Raw genomic sequence first — 22,947 nt, forward strand, 5'->3', positions numbered from 1 at the left:
GAAAGGATACGCTCCACCTAATTATCTGAGGCTGGTATGCCACTGATTGTCAAACTCATACTAGGACATTATAAGAAGAGAAAATTACAAGTCAATTACTGTTGAACGTAAATGCAAAAACTCTAAACACATTATTAACAGAGCAAATCCTGCAGCCTATAAAGAAGATAGTAAATCATCAAGTTAGGTTTATACCAGGAGAAATTCAGTATTAGAAAATCTATTAATGAAATTCAGTACATTAATAGTTTAAAGGAGAAAAACTATATGGTCAACTCAATATATGTGGAGAAAAGCAACACGTGAAATTCAATATCTATTCATGATTTAAAAAACCCAACAACCCAAAAATGTTACCAAACTTTTAACCTGATGATATATAGCTACCAAATAGCTACAATTAACAACGGTTGTAATGGTGAAACACTGGAAGCATTGTCTCTAAAATCGAAAACATGACAAGAATGCCCATTACCACTGTTTATAGTCAAGGCCGTAGTTGACGTTCTAGTCAGTGCAACAGAGCAAGAAAAAAACAACATAAGGATTGGATAGGAAAAACAAAACAGTCATCGTTTGCGTAAGATGGCCGTCTATATAGTAAAAAACAAAACAAAACAAGTCTAAAGACAAAGATCCACATGTAAATATCAATTGCATTTCTCTTTACTATCAATAAACAGAAAACATAACAAAAGATATAATTTACAACAGCAACAAAATATAAATTGTACCTAGAAATAAGCTACCCATACCACATATCAGAATGGCTCATTTCCTCACCCCTTCAAGTCTTTCCTCAAACTCCACCTTCTCAATCTTGCCTACTGTGACCACTCCATTTAAAATTGCACCTCCTTCAACTCCAAATTCCTGCTCAGTTTTATTTTTTTCTATTTTTTCCACTTATCACCTTCTAACATACTTATAATTATTTTTTATTGCCCACTCTCATGTCTTTTCCCTCCATGAGTATAGATATTTTTGTCTGTTTTGTTTATTCTGGTATTTCTGGATCCTAGAACAGTGCCTCGTACATACTAGATGCTCAATAAATATTGACTAAATGAATGAAAACAATAAGTGTAGGTGGCCTTTATTGAGAAAATTATAAAACTTTATTGAAAGGCATTAAAGAAGATCTATATTAATGGAGAAACACACTATATTTGTGGATAGGAAGACTCAGTAGCAAGAAGATGTAAATTCTCCTCCAAATTGACATATAAGTTAATTGTAAGATTAATCAAAATCCCCAAAGATATGTGTGTGTGTGTGTAACTTTATAAGTGAATTCTAAAATTTATATGGAAAGACAAAATGCCAAAATGCCAGTCCTCCCTTGAAGAACAAGAGAAGGTGGGAGACTTGCCCTACACACTTGTCTATATCATTATTACAAAGCTATAGTCATTAAAACAATGTGATGCTAGCACAAGAATCATCGACAGACCAAAGGAATAAAAACAAAGATTCTAGAATCAGACCCACAAAATAGAAGGAAACTCGATTTGGGACATAGATGGTACCGCAGTTTGGTGGGAAAGGATGAACTAAATAATTAATAGTGGAATAATTAGTGATATATAAGTAAAAATAATTACATTGATTCCTTAATTCACACCATGCCCCCAAATTAGTTCCACATGGATTACAAACCTAAATGTAAAAGAGAACAACTATGAAACCTTTAGAAGAAAATATAGGAGAATATCTTTGACTTGGCATAGGGAAAGATTTCTTTCTTCCTTTTTTTAAAGATTGGCACCTGGGCTAACAACTGTTGCCAATCTTTTTTTTTTTCTGCTTTATCTCCCCCAACCCTTCCCCCCGCCCCCATACACAGTTGTATATCTTAGTTGCATGTCCTTCTAGTTGTGGGATGTGGGACACCACCTCAACGTGGCCTGAGGGGTGCCGTGTCCGCGCCCGGGATCCGAACCCTGGGCCGCCGCAGCGGAGCGCGCGAACTTAACCACTCGGCCACGGAGCCGGCCCCGGGAAAGATTTCTTAAATAAAACACAGAGTAAAGACCATGAGGAAAATACTGATAAATTCAACTCCATTGAGATGCTTGAAATATACTTCCTTGACAAAGGATCAGTATCTAGGGTCTACAAGAACCATTAACATCAATATGAAAAAACCCAAACAATTCAAAAAGAAAAGTGGGCAAAAGACTTCAGCAACTACTTAACAGAAGTAATACAAAACCCAATAAACAAATAAAAAGATGTTTAAGTTCACTAGTAATCAGAAAAATGCAAATTAAGTCCACCACAAAATTCTGTGTACACCCACTAAACCGGCAAATATTAAGAAGTTTGACATATTAAGCATTGGTGAGGATGTGGAACAACAGGAACTTGGTCAGTGTGGGCAGGGTGTTCCTCAGCACAATCACCTTGGGAAACAGCTGGACATTGACTCATAAAGTTGACCATGAGCATACCCTACGACCTGGCAACTCCAATCCTAGGTCTATAGCCTAACGAACTCTGGTACCTACTCACATTAGGAGAGACAAACAAGAATGGTTACAGCACCTTTGCTTACCGCAGCAAAAATGCGATACAATAAACTACAGCTAAATACAGCAACAGAGAAAAATCTGAGAAATATAACGCAGAATTGAAAAAGAACATTTTAGAAGACTACTACAAGGTGATATCACTTTTGCCGAGTTAAACAGAAGCACAACTAAACAACCTATTGTTTAAGATTACCTAATCTGTGGTAAAGTATTTTTTAAAAAGAAAGGCCATGATAAACACACAGCTCAATTTACTTACTACCTTTAGGGGAGGGGTAGGCGGTGATATGGGACCGGGAAGGAACATAGAGGTGGCTTCAGTGGAATTTTTAATGTTCTAAGTTTGTTGGTAGGTTCATAGCACTACATTGATTATTATGCTTCATAATTTCTATTTTGCTATATTTTTCTTTTGTATGTATCATATTGGACATCATAATGAAATTTTTTCAAATGCATCAATATTTAAATGTAAACAATGAAGCCATAAAAGTACTAGAAGAAACCACAGGATAAATTTTTAAAAATAATCTTGGCATGAGAAAGGCCTTTCTAAATATAATAAAAATCCAGAGTACTTAAAAGATAGAGGAATTGGGCAAGTGTCACCCTAAGAAAAGTTAAAAGACAACAACCAACTAGGAAAAAATAAGTACAACTCATGACAAACATCTAATTCCCTTAATACAAATATACTCCTACAAATCAGTAAAAGCCAATCCTTTACAGAAAAACAAAGGATATGAACAGATACTTTACAGAAAAGGAAATACAAACAGACTTTAAATTCATGAAAATGTGCTCAACCTCAGTGTAAGAGAAATGGAATTCACTGGGATATCACAGTTCATTTATATGATGGAGAAAGACAAAAAATAATTATAGCACCCATTGCTTGTTGCAGTCATTTCTCAACCTTGAGATCGTTTGTCTTCACTCTTTAAAGATTTCACTCCTGGAACACTATATGTGCTTTTGAACATTGGTCCTGTCATAATTCTTGGTGATTTCAATATCAACATAGATAGATAATTCTTCCAACACATTCTCCTCTCCAGTCCTTGAGCACCTCTCCTCCTATGACCTTGGCCACCCTCCCTTGGCCACACATTACTAATAAATTCCTGAATAAGCCTGCCTACAAGCAACCTACTCTCTAACCACCTTCTAACCTTCAGCTCAACCCTCTTCTAGTCTCTCAACTCCAATAATTCTTTGGTCCCATCAGAATCTGCGTTCCGTTCATCCTGCCTTCTCTTCACCCTCCCATATTCCTCTCCTTACCTAGCTTAAATTCCTGGTTCTATTTTTGTAAACACCCCTTGCATGCACTTTGCACACTCTTGCCCTCTCATGTTTCATTGTACTTACCTGGCAAACTCCGAAATCTGGTTATATGCCACCACTCTGTGCCTGCATCTGTGCAGCTCTGCACGGTCAAAGAAAGCCCTCACTTTAAATTTATGACCACAAACCTCAGGCAGGTCCTTAGCGCTGCCTGGCAATCACACAAGCTTTCCATGGCCTATTCACCCTCCTGGACAACTATCTCATGCCCTAGTGTCTGCCTCTCCATCCTCATCCTCAACTGCTGACCTTGTTTCTTATTGCACTGAGAAAACAAAGCATTCAGAAGAGAATGTCTGCAAGCTCCTACATTGGAGATACCCATTTACACACTTTGTGTCCAGGTTCTCTGTCTTCCCTGCTGTTTCCTTGGATAAACATCTATGCTCCCAGCTAAAATCAGTCCCGTGCATGAGATCCCGTGCCCTTTGCTCACTAAAGGACATGCTTTTAGCAATTCTCCCTTCTATCTCTTGCATCATCATTTTCCCAGTTCTGACTGCGTTTTTCTCATCAGCATATGAAGAAGCTATCTTTTTTCTTGGTCTTACACCATGCTCCAGCCACCACTATATTTCTTTGACCCCTTTTCGAGCAAAACTCCAGAGTCCCTCTAGTCATTTCTCTAATCTCTCTTCTCCTGTCCTGTCTCAGACATACTCCTATAAGACTCCTGGCCCTACAATCCACTGAACTAGCTCTTGTTGAGGTCACCAATGTCCCCGCGTTGCTAAATCTAACAGTCAATTCTTAGTCTTCTTATCACATGCATGAGCAGCATTTGATGCAGTTGACTATTGCCTCCTTTGGGGAATATTTTCTTATCTAGGCCTCCAGGACACTTCACTCCTCTGATTTCCCTCTTACTTCACTGGCTGTTCCTTCTCATTCTCCTTTGCTGGTTCCACATCTCCATGACTTCTAAACACTAGACACCCCAGGATTCAGTCCTTGAACCTCTTCTATGTTTAATAACACTCATGCCCTTGATGATTTCTTCATTCAAGTTTATATCTGTAGCCTGGACCTTTCCCTTGAGATCTATACTCATGGTTTTAGCTGCTTTTTCAACATCCCTACCTGGATGTTTAGTAAGCACTTTAAACATAACATGCCCCAAACCAAACTCCTGATCAACCTCCTCCCAAACCAGCTCCTCCCTCTTCTTAATAAACAGCAACTCCATCCTCCTAAGTTGCTCAGGCCAGAAAACTTAGAGATGTCTTTATTTTTCTTTTCTAACATCTGTTGCAAATCTTCCTTTTTTCCCCCTTATTCTTCTCCCCAAAGCCCCTTGGTACATAGTTGTATATTCTAGTTACAGGTCCTTATAGTTGTGCTGTGTGGGACGCCACCTCCACATGGCTTGGTGAGTGGTGCTAGGTCTGCGCCCAGGATCTGAACTGGAGAAATCCTGGGCCGCCGAAGTGGAGTACATGAATTTAACCACTTGGCCACGGGGCTGGTCCCCTTTGACGATGTCTTTGACTTCTCTTTCTGTCACTTTGCTTCTCCTTCCATAACAAACCCTGTGAGTCCTGCCTATGAAATATATCTAGAATCCAGCCACTTCTGACAGCCTCCTCTCTAACATCCCTTGTCTCAGCCTCTGTCATCTCTCTTCTAGATAGTTGGAACGGCTTCCTAACTCATCTCCTTGCTTCCACCCTTTCCTCCTACAAGTCCTCTTCAACACAGGAGCTAGAGTGATCTTGCTAAAATGTAAATCAGGGCATACCCCTTTGCTTAAAACTCCCCAATGGCTTCCATGTCATTCAGAATAAAAGCCCAAGTCTTTACAATAGTCTACATGCAGCCTACAAGGCCCTGCACCATCGTGCCTCCCTCCTGCCTCATCCATTAGTTCTCTGACATCATGTCCTCTTACTGTCCTCTCACTCCAATCACCTGGGCCTTCTCACTGTTCCTTAAACACACCAGGTACACGCCTGCTGAGAACATTCTTGCCCCAAATTCATACATGGCTCACTCCCTTCTTTCTTCAGGTCTTGGCTCAAATGTCATCTTATCAGTGAGGCTTTCCTTAAATCTTCTACATTGCAACATCCCCTTCCTGGGGACTCTCTGATCTTCCGCGATGGCTTTCTTTTTCTCCTTAGCCTTTATCACCAACGAACATGTCACACTTTTTACTCATTCAGGTAGTTTATGTCTCTCTCCTCTGCTAGATTGTAAGCCCATGAACACAAGGCTTTTTGTCTGTTTTGGTCACTGCTTAATCCACAGCATATAGAAGAGACCCTGGCATGGGGAAGATGTTAAAAAATTATTTGTTGAATGAATAAACAACATACTCAATTGGCCAGAGTGTGTGGAACAGGCATTCTCAAAATTGATGGTATGAATGTTAATTGGTATAATCTCTACAGAAGGTAAACTGGCAATAACTATCAAAATTACAAATGCATATATCTTTTGACCCAGCAATTCTACTTCTAGTAACATCTTTCATATAAATTCCTATATGTGCAAAATGACACATGGACAAAATAATTCACTGCAGCATATTTTATCCCTGAAAATGAATGAAAACAGCCAAAATGTCCAGCAATAGAGACTATTTAAAGAAATTACAGTCCATCCATACAATGGAATATTTTGCAGTGGCAAAAAGGAATAAGGAGACTTCCTGTGTCCTGACATAAGCTCCTAGATAGATGTTTTTTAGAGAAAAAGAAAGGTGCTAAAAAGTACATTTAGTATGCCAACAATTTTATAAAAATAGAAGGAAAGGCACAAAAAGAATATATATCTGTATTTTCTTGTCTATGCACAGGCTATCTCAGGAAGGACATTCAAGAAACTGCTAACAGTCGCTGCTTATGTGGAGGGCAATGGATGGGTCAGAGGCAGAGGTGGTCGACTTTGCTGTAAACCCTTTCAAACTTTTTGAATCCCTGCACCTTGTGAATGTTTTATCTATTCAAAGGAGAATAAGGTAGAGTTTATGTTCCAATCTGGAATGATCTCTAAGATATATTGTCACAAATAAAATAAAGAGAACGTACAAAAAAGTGTGTACAGTGTGCTATACCAGGGGTGGGGGAAGGCTTCCTTCTCATTATTTCCTCTTTGGTATCTTTTGAATTTTGTACCTTATATATGCATTTCCTATTCAAAAAGAAATAAAATAACTTCAAAAGATCATGGTGGGAGAAAGCGTTTTCAATGCACCATCTTGACAGTCCTAAGACTGCAACCTGCCAAGCATTTCCCTAGTTTTCAAACGAAGGGAACAAACGTTCAGAAAAGTCAAGCCAAACAGCACAGAGGTGGCGCCAGGACCAGAAGCGAGCTTTCGCTGCCAGGTCCCCGCCAGCCCTCCATCCTCTGCAGCCTCTCTCTGGGCACCGGTTCACTTCCCACTCCCTGACCCCACCCCACCCCACTCCACCCCGCCCAATCCCCTGCCCTTCCCGGGCCCCTTCTGTCGGAGAACACAGCTCCTAACTCCAGCCTCAGAGAGTCTGCCACCAGGGGCTTTACTCAGGGAGCCATGGCTGGCTGGCGGCTCCCTAGTGTCTGACAGTTTCTCTCTCTGCTGGGAGCCACAAACATGGGGGCGGGGGGTGGGGCGGGCAGCTCCGCTCCTCCCTGGAGCCACCACCAGTGCTCTGTGACTGAGGCCAACCGCCCTGGCCTTGCAGCTCCCAGGCCCCCTCCCCAAGCCTGTACCTGTCAATAATGACGGGGTCTGAGGGCGTCTCATTCCGGTTGCCACAGCTCTTCCGGTCACAGCACCGGCTGGAGGAAGATGAGGAGGGAGTGAAGGAGAAGGAGATTATGGAGAGTGTGTGTGTGTGTGTGTGTGTGTGTGTGTGTAGCTCTGGGGTGAGGATGCTGATGTCCTGTCTCTTGGTATGGAGTCCGTGGGCCAGAAGGGCTCACTCCCAGAGGTCTGGGAGAGGAAGGCAGTGACGGTCCCTTGCGGGGACCTGGAGAGCCCAGCCCTGGGGATAAGGTTGGCCAGGAAACCCTGGTCCCAAAGGCATGATGCTCCTGGAGGATGCAGGAAAGGGCAGGCTGCTGGCCACCTACAGGGTCTCTCTCTCTGTACACTTTTTATACATATAGAAAACGGCTCAAATTGTAAGCATGCAGCTCATGAATTATTGAAAAGTGAACCCACCCATGTAACCAGTACCAGACCAAGAAATATCATGTGACCATTGCCCCAGAAGCCCCCTCGAGCCCCCTCCTTGTCACTGCCCTTCCCGAAGGTAGCTACTGTCCCAACCAGATTTTTGAACACTACTGCCTTTTCCGGGCATGAGGAACTGCTTCTGGGGACCCTGTCTCCCCGGCATCTCCTGGGGATACCTTGCCTAGAAATGCCATGCTCTCAGATAATGGGGAAAGGGAGCCAAGGGCTGTGTTCCCTCCACCCAACCCAGGATGCCGCCTTGAGGTTCACTAGCAGGCAGCGGAGTTTCCTCCCTCCTGTTTCAGAGCTACTCTAGGAGGCCCAGGCCCTGCCCCCATCTCCCCAGCTAGCCCTCCCCAGAGCTTTATTAGTTAAGCTTCCCAGTAGCAGCAGGAGGCCTCTCTTACAAAAACACTTGGAGAAGCCACATAAACAGTCCAGGCTAATGGGGCCTCAAGGACCCTCTCCTCAGCCAGCACTGTGCCCAGGGGCCTTCCTCCTCCCTGCTTGCCTCCCGACCAGGCTTCCCCGGGGAGCAGCAGGGAGGGGGGTGGTGGCAGCAGGAGGAGGCAGGGCCTGGTGGGAGTCCTTGGCAACCTCTTGGCCAAGGGACATGGTGCAAGTGACCCAGCTCTTCTTACCTGCACATGATCTCGTGGGTGAGCAGCACTCGGCACATTTCGGGGTTCTTGTCCTGCCCCTCATAGATGATGGCCTGGGGAGGGGGAAGTTCACAGCTCGGGGGAAGTTCACAGCTCAGGGCAAGACGGCTTCTCTTAAGTCCAAGTGTAAGGGGAAGAGATGGGCCCTGCCCCCAGGGAAGATCAGGCCCTCCAACTTGCTTTGGGGTGCCCAAGAGTGCAAAGCAGGAGCTGGGAGACTGGCTCCCCAAACCAGGACCAGCACCATGGTGGGCAAGAGTGGCATGAGGTCTACAGATGCTGTTTGTCCACAGGCAGCTCTTTCCACATCCAGCTTTGCTTGGGGCCAGGGAGGCCCCCAGAACACAAGGACCAAGGCCGGGCTGCCAGCGGGGTAGCACACTTCTGTCTCCACTGTTCCCATGCCCCTAGTTCACCTCTGCCTCCTGCTCACAAGCATTGTCCCTCTAGGCTATCCCCATCAGCTAATCAGCCTCTCTCCCCATGCCTCACCTCCCCAGCCCAGGCCAGCTTCTCTCCCTTGGACTGTTGGATCAGCCTCTCCACCAGTCCCCCAGCCTCCACTCTGCCCTGAAGCAAGGAGGGAGCTTCCTAAACTGCAAATCTGGCTTCCCTTTTGATAACCCCCTGGGCCTCCCAGCCATCCCTCATTCTCGTGGGGTCCCTCTCTCTCTGGACTTCCTCCCGCCCCTTCCACACTTGTCCCCCACACAATCCCACTTTCCCACTGCCTGGTCTTCCTGCCACACCACGGCGACCACAGGCTTTCTAGAAACAACACATTTCTTCTTCTGCCCTGGGATTGGGTAGAAGCTGCCGGAAGATCTTGCGTGGGTGGGAAAGCCCAAGTCCCCACCTTGCATTCGGGCTGCTGATGGGCCCATTTGAGAGCCAGCCCCCTCCTTCCCAGCAAGTACAACTTCTCTGAAAAGCCCTGAGATGGGGCCCTGCCTCTGCAGAATCCATTAGGGCTTATTCAGCTTTCAGTCTCCCTGAGCACCTTACATTGGCCTCTGAGCCTCCTTCCCGTGACCTTCCACATCAGCAAGGTGTGGGGGTCTGCAGTAGAAGCTCTTGGGCCCCACCCCCCGCCAGTCCCCTTGACTGGACCCGTGCACCCATCCCCCAGCTGCAGTTAGTGTTGGCTGCTAAGGACTTTCTCTTGAGAACTGCTCTCAGCAGATAGGAGCTGCCTCCCTTGAAAATGTCCGGAAGGTTATATTCTCCCCTTGGGAGTGATCCCCAGCCACAGACTGACTGATACGAGGTACAGAATCCTGACCTCCTTGCCTCAAGGTGGGACAGCTCTAACACCATTCCTTCTCCAGAGTTCCCTATGGATCAGGCTGAGGTTAGGCTCCAACTGAGACCCCATCCTTACTGAGCATGCCCTGCCCTGTCCCACTTCCCTCCCTCCCCTTCTCCTGAGGCCCCTCTCCCTGTCTCCCCAATAAACCTCATGCACCTAAATCCCCATCTAGGCTGGGCTTCTAGGAAACTCGACCTAAGACAGGGTCTTTATACAAATATTTTCCTTTTTTAGACCAGAGGGCAAGTGTCACACATCCTCTTATGGTAGGCGGGGTGAGAACTGGGGGAGCTAGTGGACCAGTGGGGATGATGGCACCAGGAAGACGAGGGCAGGGGCAAGGATGCTAGCTCAGACCATGGAGCAGACAGGCCTGAGAGGAGGGTGGGACAGGCCTGAGCATGCCCTGGACTGGCTTACCTGCTTGGACATGGAGTCGATGAGCCGCACATACAGGTCCTGCTCTGTCCGAAGTCCTAAAGGTGGGAAAGTGGAGAGGGCTGGTTGTATGGGGAGCACATGTGGCCTCTGATGACTGGACCACACTCCACATCTTCTCCTCTGGAGCCAGGGGTCTCCTCAGCTCTGATAGTGGGGCTTTATGTCACTTGGTGCTGTGGTGCCCATTGGGCAGTGGGCTTCACTCACCATTGTTATATACCAGCCGGAGGCGGTAATGGATCCCATTGTTGGTCTTTTCAGCCCCAGGCTCCTGCAGGGACAAAATGGGGAGGATGCTTGGTGTTCCCAGGGATCCTCCAGCCACCCCCGCCCAACACTCCTCCCTAACCCCACCCTCTCTCCTTCCATCCCATCCATTCCCTTCCCCCCTTCTCCACTCCTCCACCATCTATCCACTCATCTGCCCCAGTGGGAGGGGGGTCCCTGAAGCCCTCCTGCCCCACCCCAGGCTCCATCCCAGCGAGCCCACGGGCCTCTCACTCGGTCTTTTTCCACAAAGTCGATGAAGGCTGTGCGTTCCACCTCCACAGGCTGCCCCTGCCGGTCGTACATGGCCAGTACGAAGTGGAAGAAGTTGGATTTCCTGAGGTTGGAGGGGGGCTGCTTCTCAAAATGTGCTCGTGCCAGGCCTATGCCACTGTGGGGAGGAAAGGAGCTGGAGAACCACCAACGTGCCCTCTGGCGAGAAAGACCCCATCGCCTCTGACCAGAAAGGTGGGCTGGACAGGACTTGGCTCTGACATGTCAAGAGTTTGGGCAACAAATCAAATTAGATGGGCCCATTCCATCCTTCTCAGAGCCATCTCAGTTCCAGACAGAGGCCTCCTGGGACCAAGGTCACCCAAGTCTGCTCCCTTGGGAACAAGTGGCACAGCAGGTGGAAACAGAGGCATCCCTGCCAGGATCCCTCCCAGCTTTTCCCCAGGCCCCACATTTTGAAAGGCCGATCTCCAAAATCAAATGTACAAACAGCCCATCTTACTGACCAGAGGCTCCTGTGACTGCCCTTTAGGGCATCAAGAGGCAACTGGGGGGGTCTGGAACAAATATCTCGCTGTATGCAGCGCGCGGCTGTGTACACGAGCCTGTGGCGTTGCCTGGGAGATGACGATGCCCAACAGACTCTCTGAGACATCAAACTGGCTCAGGGCCACTAGTCTGCTCAGCCTGGACCCTGGGCCATGGCTGAAGGCAGGGGATGCCCTCTCTAAGTAGAGGGATCTGCCTCTACACTTTGGGAAAGACAGCCACTAGCTCCCCTGAGCAGGAGGACCTTCTGGTCTGGCCTTGCCCAGGGCTTTCTCCTGGCTCATCAGAAACGATTCCCAGAAGCAAGGCTAGGGCAAGAGAAGGAGGAGAAGAGCCAAGGCCCTATTCACCAAATCTTTCCTGACCCTCAGTGATACACCAAGCGCTGGACACAAGGCACCTAGTGGGGCCGGAGTCAAATATCTGGAAAGGGAGGGAAGACGCATACAGAGAGCTGTAACACAAGACGAAGTGGTGGGGGCCTCCAAAAGATATTACTACAGAAGAAACTATAGAAGCAAAGGAAGAAGAAATGAATTCTTTCTGTGAGAGATGAGGGGAAGACCTCATGGAGGTGGTGGCTTTTTCCCCAATCCTTGAGGAATGGATAGGAGCTCAGCAGGTGTGAGCAGGCAAAGGGCAGAACAAACAGCATAAGAAATAGCTGTAGGTGTGACCTACAGTTGGACCACAGATTTCAAAAAGGGAAGTGAGGAGAGAAAAGGTTGCATGTGAAGTATCAGACTATACAGGGACACGAAAACCAAAGTTTAGACCGTCTTCCCTGGGTCAAGTTCCTCCAAAGTGTGTCCCTTAGATCTCTCATAGCCCCACATCCTCCCTCTACAGTAAAGTGCTATGGCCACAATTGCTAGGAAATGCGGCTTCCTAGCACCCATGAGTGTATGAGCGGGGCCCTGAGACACCCTCCAGGAGTGGACCCTGCTTGACCTCGCTCAGGCAAGTGTTCCCCATGTGTGGTAGCCAGCCTCCAAGATGGTCCCCGGGATCCCTGCCTCCTGGCATTCATGCCCTTGAGTAGTCTCTTCCCATAATGTACGAGGGTTGATCTATGTAGTCAATAGAATATGGCAAAAGCAATAGCATATCATTTCCAAGATTAGGTCATAGAAGACATTGTGGCTTCTGCCTTGTTGTCTGTCATGGAAGCTGGCTGCCATGTTGTGAGAACACTCAAGCAGCCCTATGGAAGGACCACATGGAGAAGAACTGAGACCTCCTGCCAATAGCCAGCACTAATTTGCCAGCTGTGTGAGTGTGCCACCTTGGAAGAAGCTCCACCAGCCCCAGTCAAGCCTTGAGATGACTGCAGCCATGGCTATCATCTTGATTGTAGCCTCATAAGAAACCCTGAGCCAGAACCACCCAGTGGCGCTGCTCCGTGACTTCTGACTCTCAGAAACTGTATGAGATAATGAATGTCTGTTGTTTTACACTGCTGAGTTTGGGGGTAATTTTTATGTGGCAGCACATAACTAACACCCCATGCTTACTTGATTACAGAGCTCTTTTGTTGAGGGACATAGTTTGGGAAACAGGACTAAAGGCCAGCAGAAGGTTCTGAAGCCAGGCAGGGGTTAGAAGATGCTGCAGGCGGGGAGGACATAGGGTGGTGAAAAAGTGGGAGGCTGTTGCAGCGATGCAGAGAGGATGAGGATGTTGGAACTGCCTTGAGAGCCATTCAGGCCAGAGTCCCATCATGGATGTGCCACTGTGACAATATCTGCCATATTCATTACTACTTAATAGTTTTCTTCGTATAATTTTACATCAATTGACACTTGTTTCATGTGAACCTATAATATCTGGGATGTCATGGGCTTGAAAGGCTTGTTGTGTTTTTACTCATACAGATTACAGTAAATATATAAACAATAAAATGAAAATTGTTCCTTCTCCTGAAAGTCTGCTTCGGATCCTCAGTGGTGTATGTGAAATGCTGATCTCAGAGGCACAAGTGATGGGTCTTGCTTGTCCCTGATCACGATGAGGAGAGGGGCCACCAACACCTTCTCTTTCCCACCAAAGGTTCTTTCTACACATGTTCCCTTCTCCAGGGACATCCATCCTCCGTCCATCCTTCCTCCTCTTCCCTCCCTGTCAGGTTACAGTCCTTTCAAGTCCAGGCCTTGACCCTCCCGCTTCCCATTTGCTGAGACAGGGAGGCCTGAAGAGGGCTTTGATCACAGCAGGTCCCTGATTACTGTTGATGAATATGCTAATGAGGCAGCAACTTTGACTCCTCCCTCCTGCCCCCAGGATCAGCTTAGAGGGGAAGAGAAACTCTCAGGGACAGGTTCCAGAACCACCTCAGGGAGGAGAAGGCCAGAAGGGGGCCAGCTTGTAGTACTATCCCAGATCACTCTGCCCTTTATTCTGCCACCAAGCCCAGGAAAGGTGCCTGGAAGGCTCTCAGACAGCAAGGATGGAGGGTATAGAGAATGAAAGAGGCTTTAATAGGAGAGGTGGATGCTGAGCAATAACACAATCCCCTAGACTACTCAACATACCCTTTCTACACACGTGCCCGCACTTTCAGGCCAAGAGTCCATCAATGCTGCTGAGCTTCCTCTCTCACCCATCCCTCTTGGCACATATCAGTCAGTCCTGGGTCCCGGCTGCCTGCTGTTCCCACCAGGCTCCTGAGGACCAGACCTGGGAAGTCTGGCCTAATCCCCAGGTCAAGCTCCCTTCACAGGGCTTGCCCTCCACACTGGAGGGGATTTCCAGGGAGAGAGGTCAGGGGATCCAGGGAGGGGAAAGGTAGCAGGCACCCCTGCCTGGGTCTGTGGACCAGTATCCAGTGCTGCCAGCTGAGGGGCATGGAGGGGGTCACACTGCCTCCCAGGCCTGTGCCCTACTCTGCAGTGGGGTCAGGCTCATTTCCACTTCCCCTGAGGCAGCTCAGCATCACCTTCCTTCCCCACCTTGCTTAGTGGGTCTGAGGCACAATCATCCTCCTGGGCTCACACCCATCCAAGCAAAGCAATGGGACAGAGGTGGCTAGTTTATGGCTCCGGAACAAGATCGCTATCATGAACAACAGAACAATATGAGTGACAGCCCCAGCCCCCTGCAGACCAGGAGAGGATTGCAGAATGGCCAAGACCCCTGCTGGGCACACCAGGGCTGCTCCTAGTCTGTGAATGTCTCCAGTTTACCCAGTTCATACCCCTGCCGGACATGTGAGAAGAGCAAGGTGAACTGAGAAAAGCTTTAGCTTTAAAGACGTTCTAGTATTTCTCGTGAACAAGAGACAGAGGATGACAGAAGGATCAGCACATCAGCAAGAGCCCAGAGGCGGGTCCTTCTCCTGGTTCCCCCAGACACCTACCCTCAATGTGCAGTAGGTGACCAGTGACATCCCTGGATGGAACTGCAAGCCCCAAAGGGGGAGTCCTGAAGCGGGGAGAGGAGACTTTTCCTCTTCTCCCCTTGGGAACAGCTGATGCTCTTGTAATGAGTAAACAAACCCAGATTAAAGAACAGAAAGAAAGAAACATAGAGATCCGCTCAAACTACTCAGGAGGTAGACACAGAGGGTGCCCAGAGGTCTGGGAGCCCCTGCTGGGCGCACCTGGGTGCGCATGTATGGGATGCAGGAGGGAGGTGGGGCACTGTCTGCTCTCACACTAGCTTAGAGACTGAGAGGTGCAGATGAAGGCCAACGTGTCTGATTCTGTGGTCTCCAAAGTGGGGTTGCCCAAGACGACCACTGGGGTGTGGGGAGAAACTGCGAAGATGTCTACTGATATGAATCCTTATCTAAAAGAAAGAAGGGAAGCAAGATGAGAGCCCCTGAAGTCTGGAGAGGCAAGGGTTTTATTTGGATTTCCCCAGAAACAGACCCAGAGACAAAGATTCAAATGCAAACAGCTTATGTGGGAGGTGATTCCAGGAAACACTAGTGGGGATGGGAAGGGAGAGAGAAGGAAAAAGGAAAGGCAATCCATGAAGGGTGCATTATCAACAAGTTACCACTGTGGGCAACGGCAGCTCAGTCCCACGGGGAGCTCTGGAAAGAGTCTAGGACATGTGCTTCAGAGTGATCCCCGCAGAGGGCTGGGGAGGGAGCTGGGGTATCCGTCCACCAGCTCCGGTCAGTCATTGGTTCAGGGAGTGACTTCTGGGGCTTCATTTCTCAGGTACTTCTGGCCTGTGTGCAAGTGGGCAGAGCAGGCTCTGGCAGCCTAAGAAAGTCTTAGGAAGCAGATGCCGGCAGGGGAAGCAGGCCCTTGGAGCCCTGAGGGGATAAGGGCGGGGCACCAACTCCCAGCCATCCAGAGGCCTGTGGTGTGATGGAAGCCAGCACAGCTGCAGCCCAGGGCCTGAGTGCAGCTTGGCAGATATACATAAGAACTGCCTCACCTGGTACACGGATTGCTGGAGCCTATAATTCAGAAACATCTCATTCACTTAGCATCATTAGTGCAAAAAGTATGCCACATAAGCGCCTTTTTCAGATAAATGCAGCTGAGAGATGAAAACAGCCACATTAACCACTTTTGTAAGACTCCAAAATGAATTACACATCTCTTCGCTTTCTTAAAAAGATTGTTTTCAACAAAATGTTCAAAATACTTTCCTATCAACTCCGGAGTGTGATAAGGCGGTGAAGCATTTGCTCCTGTACCAAAGAACCCGGATGTGGGAGGAGAAAGTGCTCATTTTCATATTTCCACCATGGCTCACTCGCCCCCTTCCCACCTTTTGTTCTGAAATAGCCCAAAAGTTCAATGAGACTGTGACAGAAAAGCTTCGGTTTGCACAGCTACCTTTTTGGTTGGGGGACACCTGCCTTGTAACAAACATGGGTGTGCAAGGGCCTCCTGAGGACTGTGCTGGGAATCCAGGTGAAAGATGACACCAAGGACACCCTGACCTTCACAGCTTGGGCTGTTCAGGTGGCCTGTGCTCCAGAGAACAGAGGGATGCATGTGGGGACATGCTGGGGCTGCAGAGTTGTCTGGCTGCTATTGCTGGGGCCACCCAGTGGGTCCCTGAAGATGCTCCTTTGCGAGGCTGAGCAGGATGCCCCAGGGCCCTTCTCGTGGGAACCCCTGGACCCTACCACTGCTGTCTATTGGACACAACGCCTCCCTCATGGTCTCTGCTCTCTACTCAGAAGCCCACTTGTAGCTCCTTACATCCTTGACTACACGCTTATTATAAATACGAGCAATTTCAAAGAAGCATGCCAAATGCCACAGAGGACAGTAGCCGAGGCCAGAGCTTTGGCCTCCCCCAGAGGCACCCCCAGGGCTTCTACTTCCCCTTGCCCCCCACCAAATCCTAACTTTTGCCCATCTTGACACCCCAAGGTTCTGAGCAGTGCCTTGGCTTGGGCCTGAACGGTCTTGGAGGCTGAGATGCTGGGGAAATGGGGACAAGCCCTGAGGTCATCAGCAATGGGAGAAGCTCCTTGTTGACCCTCCCAGGAGGTGAAAAGAGCAAAAATTGTGTCTGCTGCATCTCACCCCTGTCTCAGATTTTCCTAAAGTCTCTGCTAAATCCAGCTCTTCTTTTCCCCATGCAGGCATGGCTGCATCAGTCTCCTCTTCCTTTCCTCTGCCTCCAGTCTTCCCACTGGCCCCCGTTCTCCCTGCGGGCATCCCCTTGGCCCCCGGGACTGCTGATCATCATCAAGCTGGGCCTGGCATTCCTGGCCCCAGTCAAGATCTATTGGCCCAGGCTGGCCCAGCCTGACATGCCCAGAGCCTGGCTGTGCCAGAGACCAGGAAAGATAAAAGCAGCATCTCACGGGGGCACACCCATCTCAACAACGCAGCTGCCCAGAACCGGTGTCCAGAGGGGGCTGTCAGAGAGGAGGCTTTGGGGCTGCTTCATATCCTGATCCCACGGCCCCAGCAGCGACTCTGCTCATCTGCCCCACAAAATTGTCTCAGCCACCAAAATGTGTGTGTGTGGGGTCTCACTAGCCAGCTCTCCCACTCTTCCTCTTGCCCTCAATTCTACCTACAGACTGCCCACCCTGCTTCTCTCTGCCTACCCCCTCGCCACCCACCCACAGGCCTGCCTGCCAGGTCCCAGGCTGAGGAGCAGCTATTAATTATTAAAGCAAACAAAAGCATTTCCTAGCAGGGAGGCGAGCCTGCAGCTGCTTACAGGAAAGGCAGCCCCAGCTGGCTTCCCTCTCAAGGCCCTGTTAGTGCACTGGGACCAGCTCAAGGGGGAGGGCTGGCCTGGGTCCTCCAGGGGTCTCCCTAGGCTGGGAATCCCACCAGTAGGAGACGAGAGCTTCTTCTGGGCTGAGCACCCTAGCAAGAGGACATGGGTCCACAGGGAGGTCCGGGGAAGGTGGGCTGGGGCTGGGATATGGGTCTCAGAGATAAAGTCCTGCTGGCCCAGGTAGGGACAGTCACAGCTTGGCCAGGGGCTCTGTGTAGAGTTCCCTACTGGGGAGACCCAGCCAGCCTTTGCACCAGCCTCCCGTTCCCTGGTGCCTTCAGTGTAAGGGTATGCAGCCCCTCTTTTCTACCTACTCCTTCTTTTGCTCAGAACTTTCCTTCCTGTTGGCAGAACCTCCCTCACTGATCTGAGCAGGCCCTGGGCCTTCTCCTCCTCCTCCACCTTCTGTAAAACCTTGGCATGGTAAAGCTGGGGAGCAGCAGCTGCTCAGTACCTGGTTCCTGGGGTCGGGTAGGCCCTGAAGCCCACCAACGTGGAAAGGGGAGCCCAACAGACAGGGATTCAGAAACCTTCTGACATGCACTCCTGCTTCCCTGAGCAGCCACTCATTGCCCCTCTACTGACTGCTCGAGTTTGTCCTGGTGCTGTGGTAACAAGGATGAATGAGCTATCATCCTTGCCTTAAAGGAAGGCACAGGCTGGCAGGGCAAGGAAGCTCGGGACAGGCAAGGCTCAGCTGACTCTGGCCTGTGGCAAGCATCCTTGGACAGCACTACAAACCATTCCCCTGGACAGGGTGGGAGGGCACAGAGAGAGACAGTGCTGGGTGGGGTGGGTCCCGGGGGCTGCAAGACTTTATTCAGTGGGTGTGTGGGTGCTGGGAGTAGAAGAACTGTTTCAAGAGAAACAACTAATTCTCCAACATTGCTGGATGTCAAGTATCATACAGAGGCTGGAAGGAAGTTCTGGGTCTGACTGTCATGGGCCTTGAATGCCAAATATCCGGCAGGAAATGGGGATCACTGAAGTTTTTAATCGGTGAGGGATAGGATCAGAGAAGAGTTCTTTGGAAATATTGCTGTGGTCCCAGTGCATGGCAGATGGTTTTGGGGAGTGCCCAGAGGCTGGGGCTGGGGCAGTGGGGCTAGGAGGCTGAGGTGGTCACCCTGTGTAGGTTAACCTTCAAGCCAGGAAGGAAAGTGGTGGAGGGTAAGGGTGTGTCACTGTTAAAGGGTGGCCATGGGCACTGAGATTAGGAGTAGGACTCAAAGGGAACATCCAGAAGCCTTGACCACCCGGTAGCTGTGGGGCAAAGGCAAGTAAGGCATCAAAGACAACTGCCTTGGGTGGGGGTGCTCCTGGGTAAGTTTCTCACACATGAGAGGGAGAGAAACCAGGCAGAGGATGAAGAGAGAGGTGGGGACAGGAAAGGCATTTTTGTTTTGGGAGGGGAAGACGTGAGCAGAGAACTGACTGAGGATCAAGATACAAATGGGAGAGATGATGGGCCTCCTCGGCAAGAATGAGGAAAAAGGATTAGCCTGCTCACCTCTGGAAGGAGGCAGCCCAGAGCCAACCAAACGGGGGGTGGGGGTTCCCAGCCTGTGTCCTGAGATGGAGAAGTCTCCAGACTTGGAGATAAGCAGCCCAGGCCTGAAGAAATGCTCCTCTTCCAACTGGAGAAGCCTTCTGAGTTCCAGTGATGTGGTCCTGGGGACTCAGACTGGACACCCCAGCCCCACTCAAGATCCCCTGCATGTGGATCCCACAACACTGCTGGTGGCCCGATCCTCTGGGAGGAGCTTCATCCCCACACTTTCTGCACCCACACAGGCGACAAGGACACTGCCTCATTCACATCTGCTTCCGCCTCATCAAATCTGCTGGCTTGGGGCAGGGACACAGGGGAGGGTCGGAGACAAATAAGAACCTTAAATCCCAGAGGCCCCACTGGAACTCCCCACCCAACCTTACAAGGAGCTCTCACCACTGTGGTAGAGAAAAAGATGGGGTGCGTTAAGAAATTACTCATCTCAAGTTAAATTAAAAAAATGAACCAACAGAAAAACAGGCAGGATAGAGAACAGTATGCATAGCACAAGAAAAAACATGTTAACGGGAAGAAAGATGGAAGGAAATACACTAAAATGTTGACAGTAGTTGTATTAGAGAGGTGGAGTTTTGTTTTCTATTTTCCAATTTTCCTGGAATATAGTTACTTTATGAGTAAAACTTATGTAGGTTGATTCACAGGCAAGACCCCTTCTCTTCCTGAAGAGGTGAGCTGCAGCGAGAGCCCCCAGTGCTCCCTCCTGACAGTCATGGAAGGACAGGACCTCGAAAACACCAGTTCAGTTTGCATGTGAAACAAGGTATGTGTTTGTTAAGGGGTGAGATTGGGGTTGGACTATGAGTGGTGTCCCCTGAACAGGACTGAGGATGTGAATGTGTGACCCGGGTGCCACACCTGGTCTGCCCTGGCATCCGGCCACTAGAATCCCTTCAGGCTGCTAGACAAGCAGCTGCTCAGACCTCTGGGAAGCTCAGCTCCCACTGCCCCAGCTGTCTGCAGAGGCAGCACCTCCCTAGTCCCAACCACTGAGAACTCCTGGGAGGATGTCTCAACCTCCCCCCCCCCCCCCATGCTCACAACTTGGGGATCAAAAAGCCTGGGGCCCAGGTGTTGTGGGGGGCAGATCAACAAACCTTTAAACTTCGTTTCCAAATCTGAGAGTCCACCCCCCACGAGCCCCCTCCCCAGACTCCTTTAAAGGAACCAGAGGAGATGGGCGTGGATGCTGGGTTCCCAGGAAGCCCTGCTTCCCACAGGACCCACCAGAGAAACACCTTGAGGAGGGGCGGAACCTGAAGGGCCCTGCCCATTCTCAGCCCCAATCATTCCAGCCAAGCCGACTGCCCACCTCTTCTCTTCCCCACTCTTCAGCCCCCAGCCGCTTCACTTCCCCAGCTTTGCACACCCCCATCCTCCAACTCTGAGGGGCGTGGGAAAGCAGAAAGGGGGCTGGCTTTCGTGCCTTTCCTGGCAGAGAGCCGCGGAATTGGACAAGGAGAGGTACGGGGACTGCCCAGGAAGGAGGGGTTGGCCCTCCCTTGACGGCTGGTGCCTGTGGGACATGGCTCAGGGACTTCGGCAGCCAGGATGCCTCCTCCTCCTCTAGAGCCATGGACGGCCGAGCCCGTGAGCTACAGCGAGAAATCAGAGCCCGGACAGTCCGGACTGGAGACAGAAGCCCCGCCCCGGCCCGCCCCATATCCTCAGGGGGAAGCACAGGCGCTCGGGGCAGGGCGGGCGGGAGAGCTTGCCGGGACTGTCCAGAGTTAGGGCTCCCTCTACCCCTCGCCCCAGCAGCTCAGCAAGAGGAGGGAAGGCGGCGCGGAGCCGTCCAACCCGAGCGCGCCGGGTCCGGTCCGAGCGCTTACCTCTGCGCCGCGGTGCTGGCGTCCAGGATGCCCGCTCCCTGCATCCAGGAGCGCACCGAGCCCAGACCGGCGGGCAGCAGCGGCTCCTCCTTCAGGTTGAGCCCGCCGCGGGGCAGAGCGTCCTGCGCAGGGAACATAAGGGCGCGCAGTCGGTGGGCGCCCTCCCCGCCGGGGATCCGGTACCGCTGAGGCTGCGGGCGTCTCAGCTCCGCGGGACCCGACGGCACCGGGCGCCTCCAGGAGCGCCGCGCACTCCGCGTCCCGGCAGCTCAGTGCGCGCTAGCCTCTTGGGCGCTCCCTCGGAGAAAGCGGGTCCGCGAGCGCCGGCGCTGTCCCCTCCCCTCCCGGGGCGCGGGGCGGGGAGATGGAGGGATTCCCCCGCGGCCTGAGCGCCAGCGGGCGGACTGCGAGCGGGGCGGGGAGGGCGGGAGCGGAGCCGGCTCCCGGTCCGCGCGGAGGCGCCCCAGAGGCGCGCTCTGGCGGCTGCCCAGGGCCGCGGTCGTCGGAGGGGGGGCCCGAGCGCCCCGGGAGCTGCCTCCGGCAAGGCGGGGGCGCGGGGCTGCCCGCCCTTTCCCCCTCGCCGCCCCCACCTCCCGCCCGCCCGCGGCGCCGGCGCGGGGCGCTGATTACCATCCGGGAGGCGGAGGCGGCGGGCGCGGAGCTCGGCGGCGGCGGCGGCGGCGACAGGGGCGGCAGCGGCGGTAGGAGCAGCAGCAGCCGCGCGTCCCGGGGAAAGGCAGGGGCAGCGCCGGGCCAGCAGACGCCGCCGCCGCCAGCGCCCCGCGTGCCCCGGCGCCCCGGCCCTGCCGCAGCCCCGGGCGGCAGCACCTGGAGCAGCAGCAGCAGCAGCCCGGCCGACTCCCCCCGGGGCCCGGTTCCCGCGCCGCCCCGCCGCGGCCGCCGCCGACCGCCGCTCCCCGGGGCCTGGCCGCGGGCCCGGGCCATCCCGCCGCCGCCGCCGCTCCCGGGGGAGCGGGAGCCGAAGGGAGGGAGCGCGGGCGGGAGGAGGGATGGCGGGAGCGGGCGGGCCCAGGGGACTGGGGGCCGGGGGAGGCGGGGGCGGGGCGGCGCGGCCGGCCGAGGGGCGGCCAGGGACGTGACATCATCGGGGGAGGAGCGGCCGGGCCCGGGCCGCCGCGGCGGGGCGGACCCTGGCGAGTCGGTCGCTGGGGCTGGGGGCTGCGGCCTGAGCGAGGCCGCGTGAAGGAACAGGAGGGACCAGCGGGGCCGGGGAGGCCTGGGCCGGGAGCAGACGGGGATGCGCAGCGGGGGAGCCCGGCTAAAGCTCAGAAACCTCCACCGCCTCCGGGTCGCCACAGGACGAAGCTCCGGCTTCTTGGCCTCATCTCCCTCTCCCATGTACCCGCCGTCCTCTCCCCGCCGACGCCCTGTTCCCGCAATTGCTGCTCATTTTGCAAGCTTTTACTCTTGATGTTCTTTGCTCGCCCCGGCGGCCCTCCCGCATTTCTCCTGGCGATCTTGACCTCGGTTTAACCTCAGCCTAGGACTCACACCTCTCTCTCTTAGACTGGGCCCCGGACTTGCTGAGCCCCGTCGCTGCATCCCCCATCCCTAGTCCTCGTCTCTACGTTGCCTAAACCTAAAGCATTTTCGTTTCCAACCTGTGCCTTTCAGAAACCTCTTAAGTTTTGATTGCAAGTTGCATACTTAAGGCTTGGAGTTAGGACTCAGCCCAACTCACTTCCTCTTTCTCCCTAGCCAGAGAATCTTCCCTCTCAGATTTCATTCCTCTTTTGTTAGTTCCTGGCACAGAAATTATCTGGCCCTTGACCTCGGGGGGCAGAACCATTTCTGCCCCTCTCCCCA

At 51.5% G+C, this 22,947-nt stretch overlaps 1 protein-coding gene across 4 annotated transcripts in view; it reads right to left on the reverse strand.

Moving 5' to 3' along the window:
- EBF4 (EBF family member 4) overlaps positions 1 to 22,158 on the reverse strand; it is a 64,857-nt gene extending 42,699 nt beyond the window's left edge. The window contains exons 1-7 of one of the 4 annotated variants that reach the window (XR_011431031.1): positions 21,751 to 22,158; positions 21,121 to 21,242; positions 10,960 to 11,116; positions 10,666 to 10,729; positions 10,438 to 10,493; positions 8,688 to 8,761; positions 7,578 to 7,646 (exon numbers count right to left, since the gene is read on the reverse strand). Coding sequence is in view for 1 of the 4 variants with exons in the window: in XM_023626225.2 (XP_023481993.2) it covers positions 7,578 to 7,646; positions 8,688 to 8,761; positions 10,438 to 10,493; positions 10,666 to 10,729; positions 10,960 to 11,116; positions 21,121 to 21,242; positions 21,751 to 22,065 (857 nt within the window). In the remaining 3 variants the exon portion in view is untranslated. Of the gene's footprint in view, positions 1 to 7,577; positions 7,647 to 8,687; positions 8,762 to 10,437; positions 10,494 to 10,665; positions 10,730 to 10,959; positions 11,117 to 21,120; positions 21,273 to 21,750 lie in introns of those variants that run through there. The other 3 variants (XR_011431032.1, XM_023626225.2, XR_011431033.1) reach the window with 3 other exon arrangements.
- Between the last annotated feature and the right edge of the window lie 789 nt (positions 22,159 to 22,947).

This window comes from Equus caballus, chromosome 22 (genome assembly GCF_041296265.1).
Source record: "Equus caballus isolate H_3958 breed thoroughbred chromosome 22, TB-T2T, whole genome shotgun sequence".
Classification (NCBI taxonomy): domain Eukaryota; kingdom Metazoa; phylum Chordata; class Mammalia; order Perissodactyla; family Equidae; genus Equus; species Equus caballus.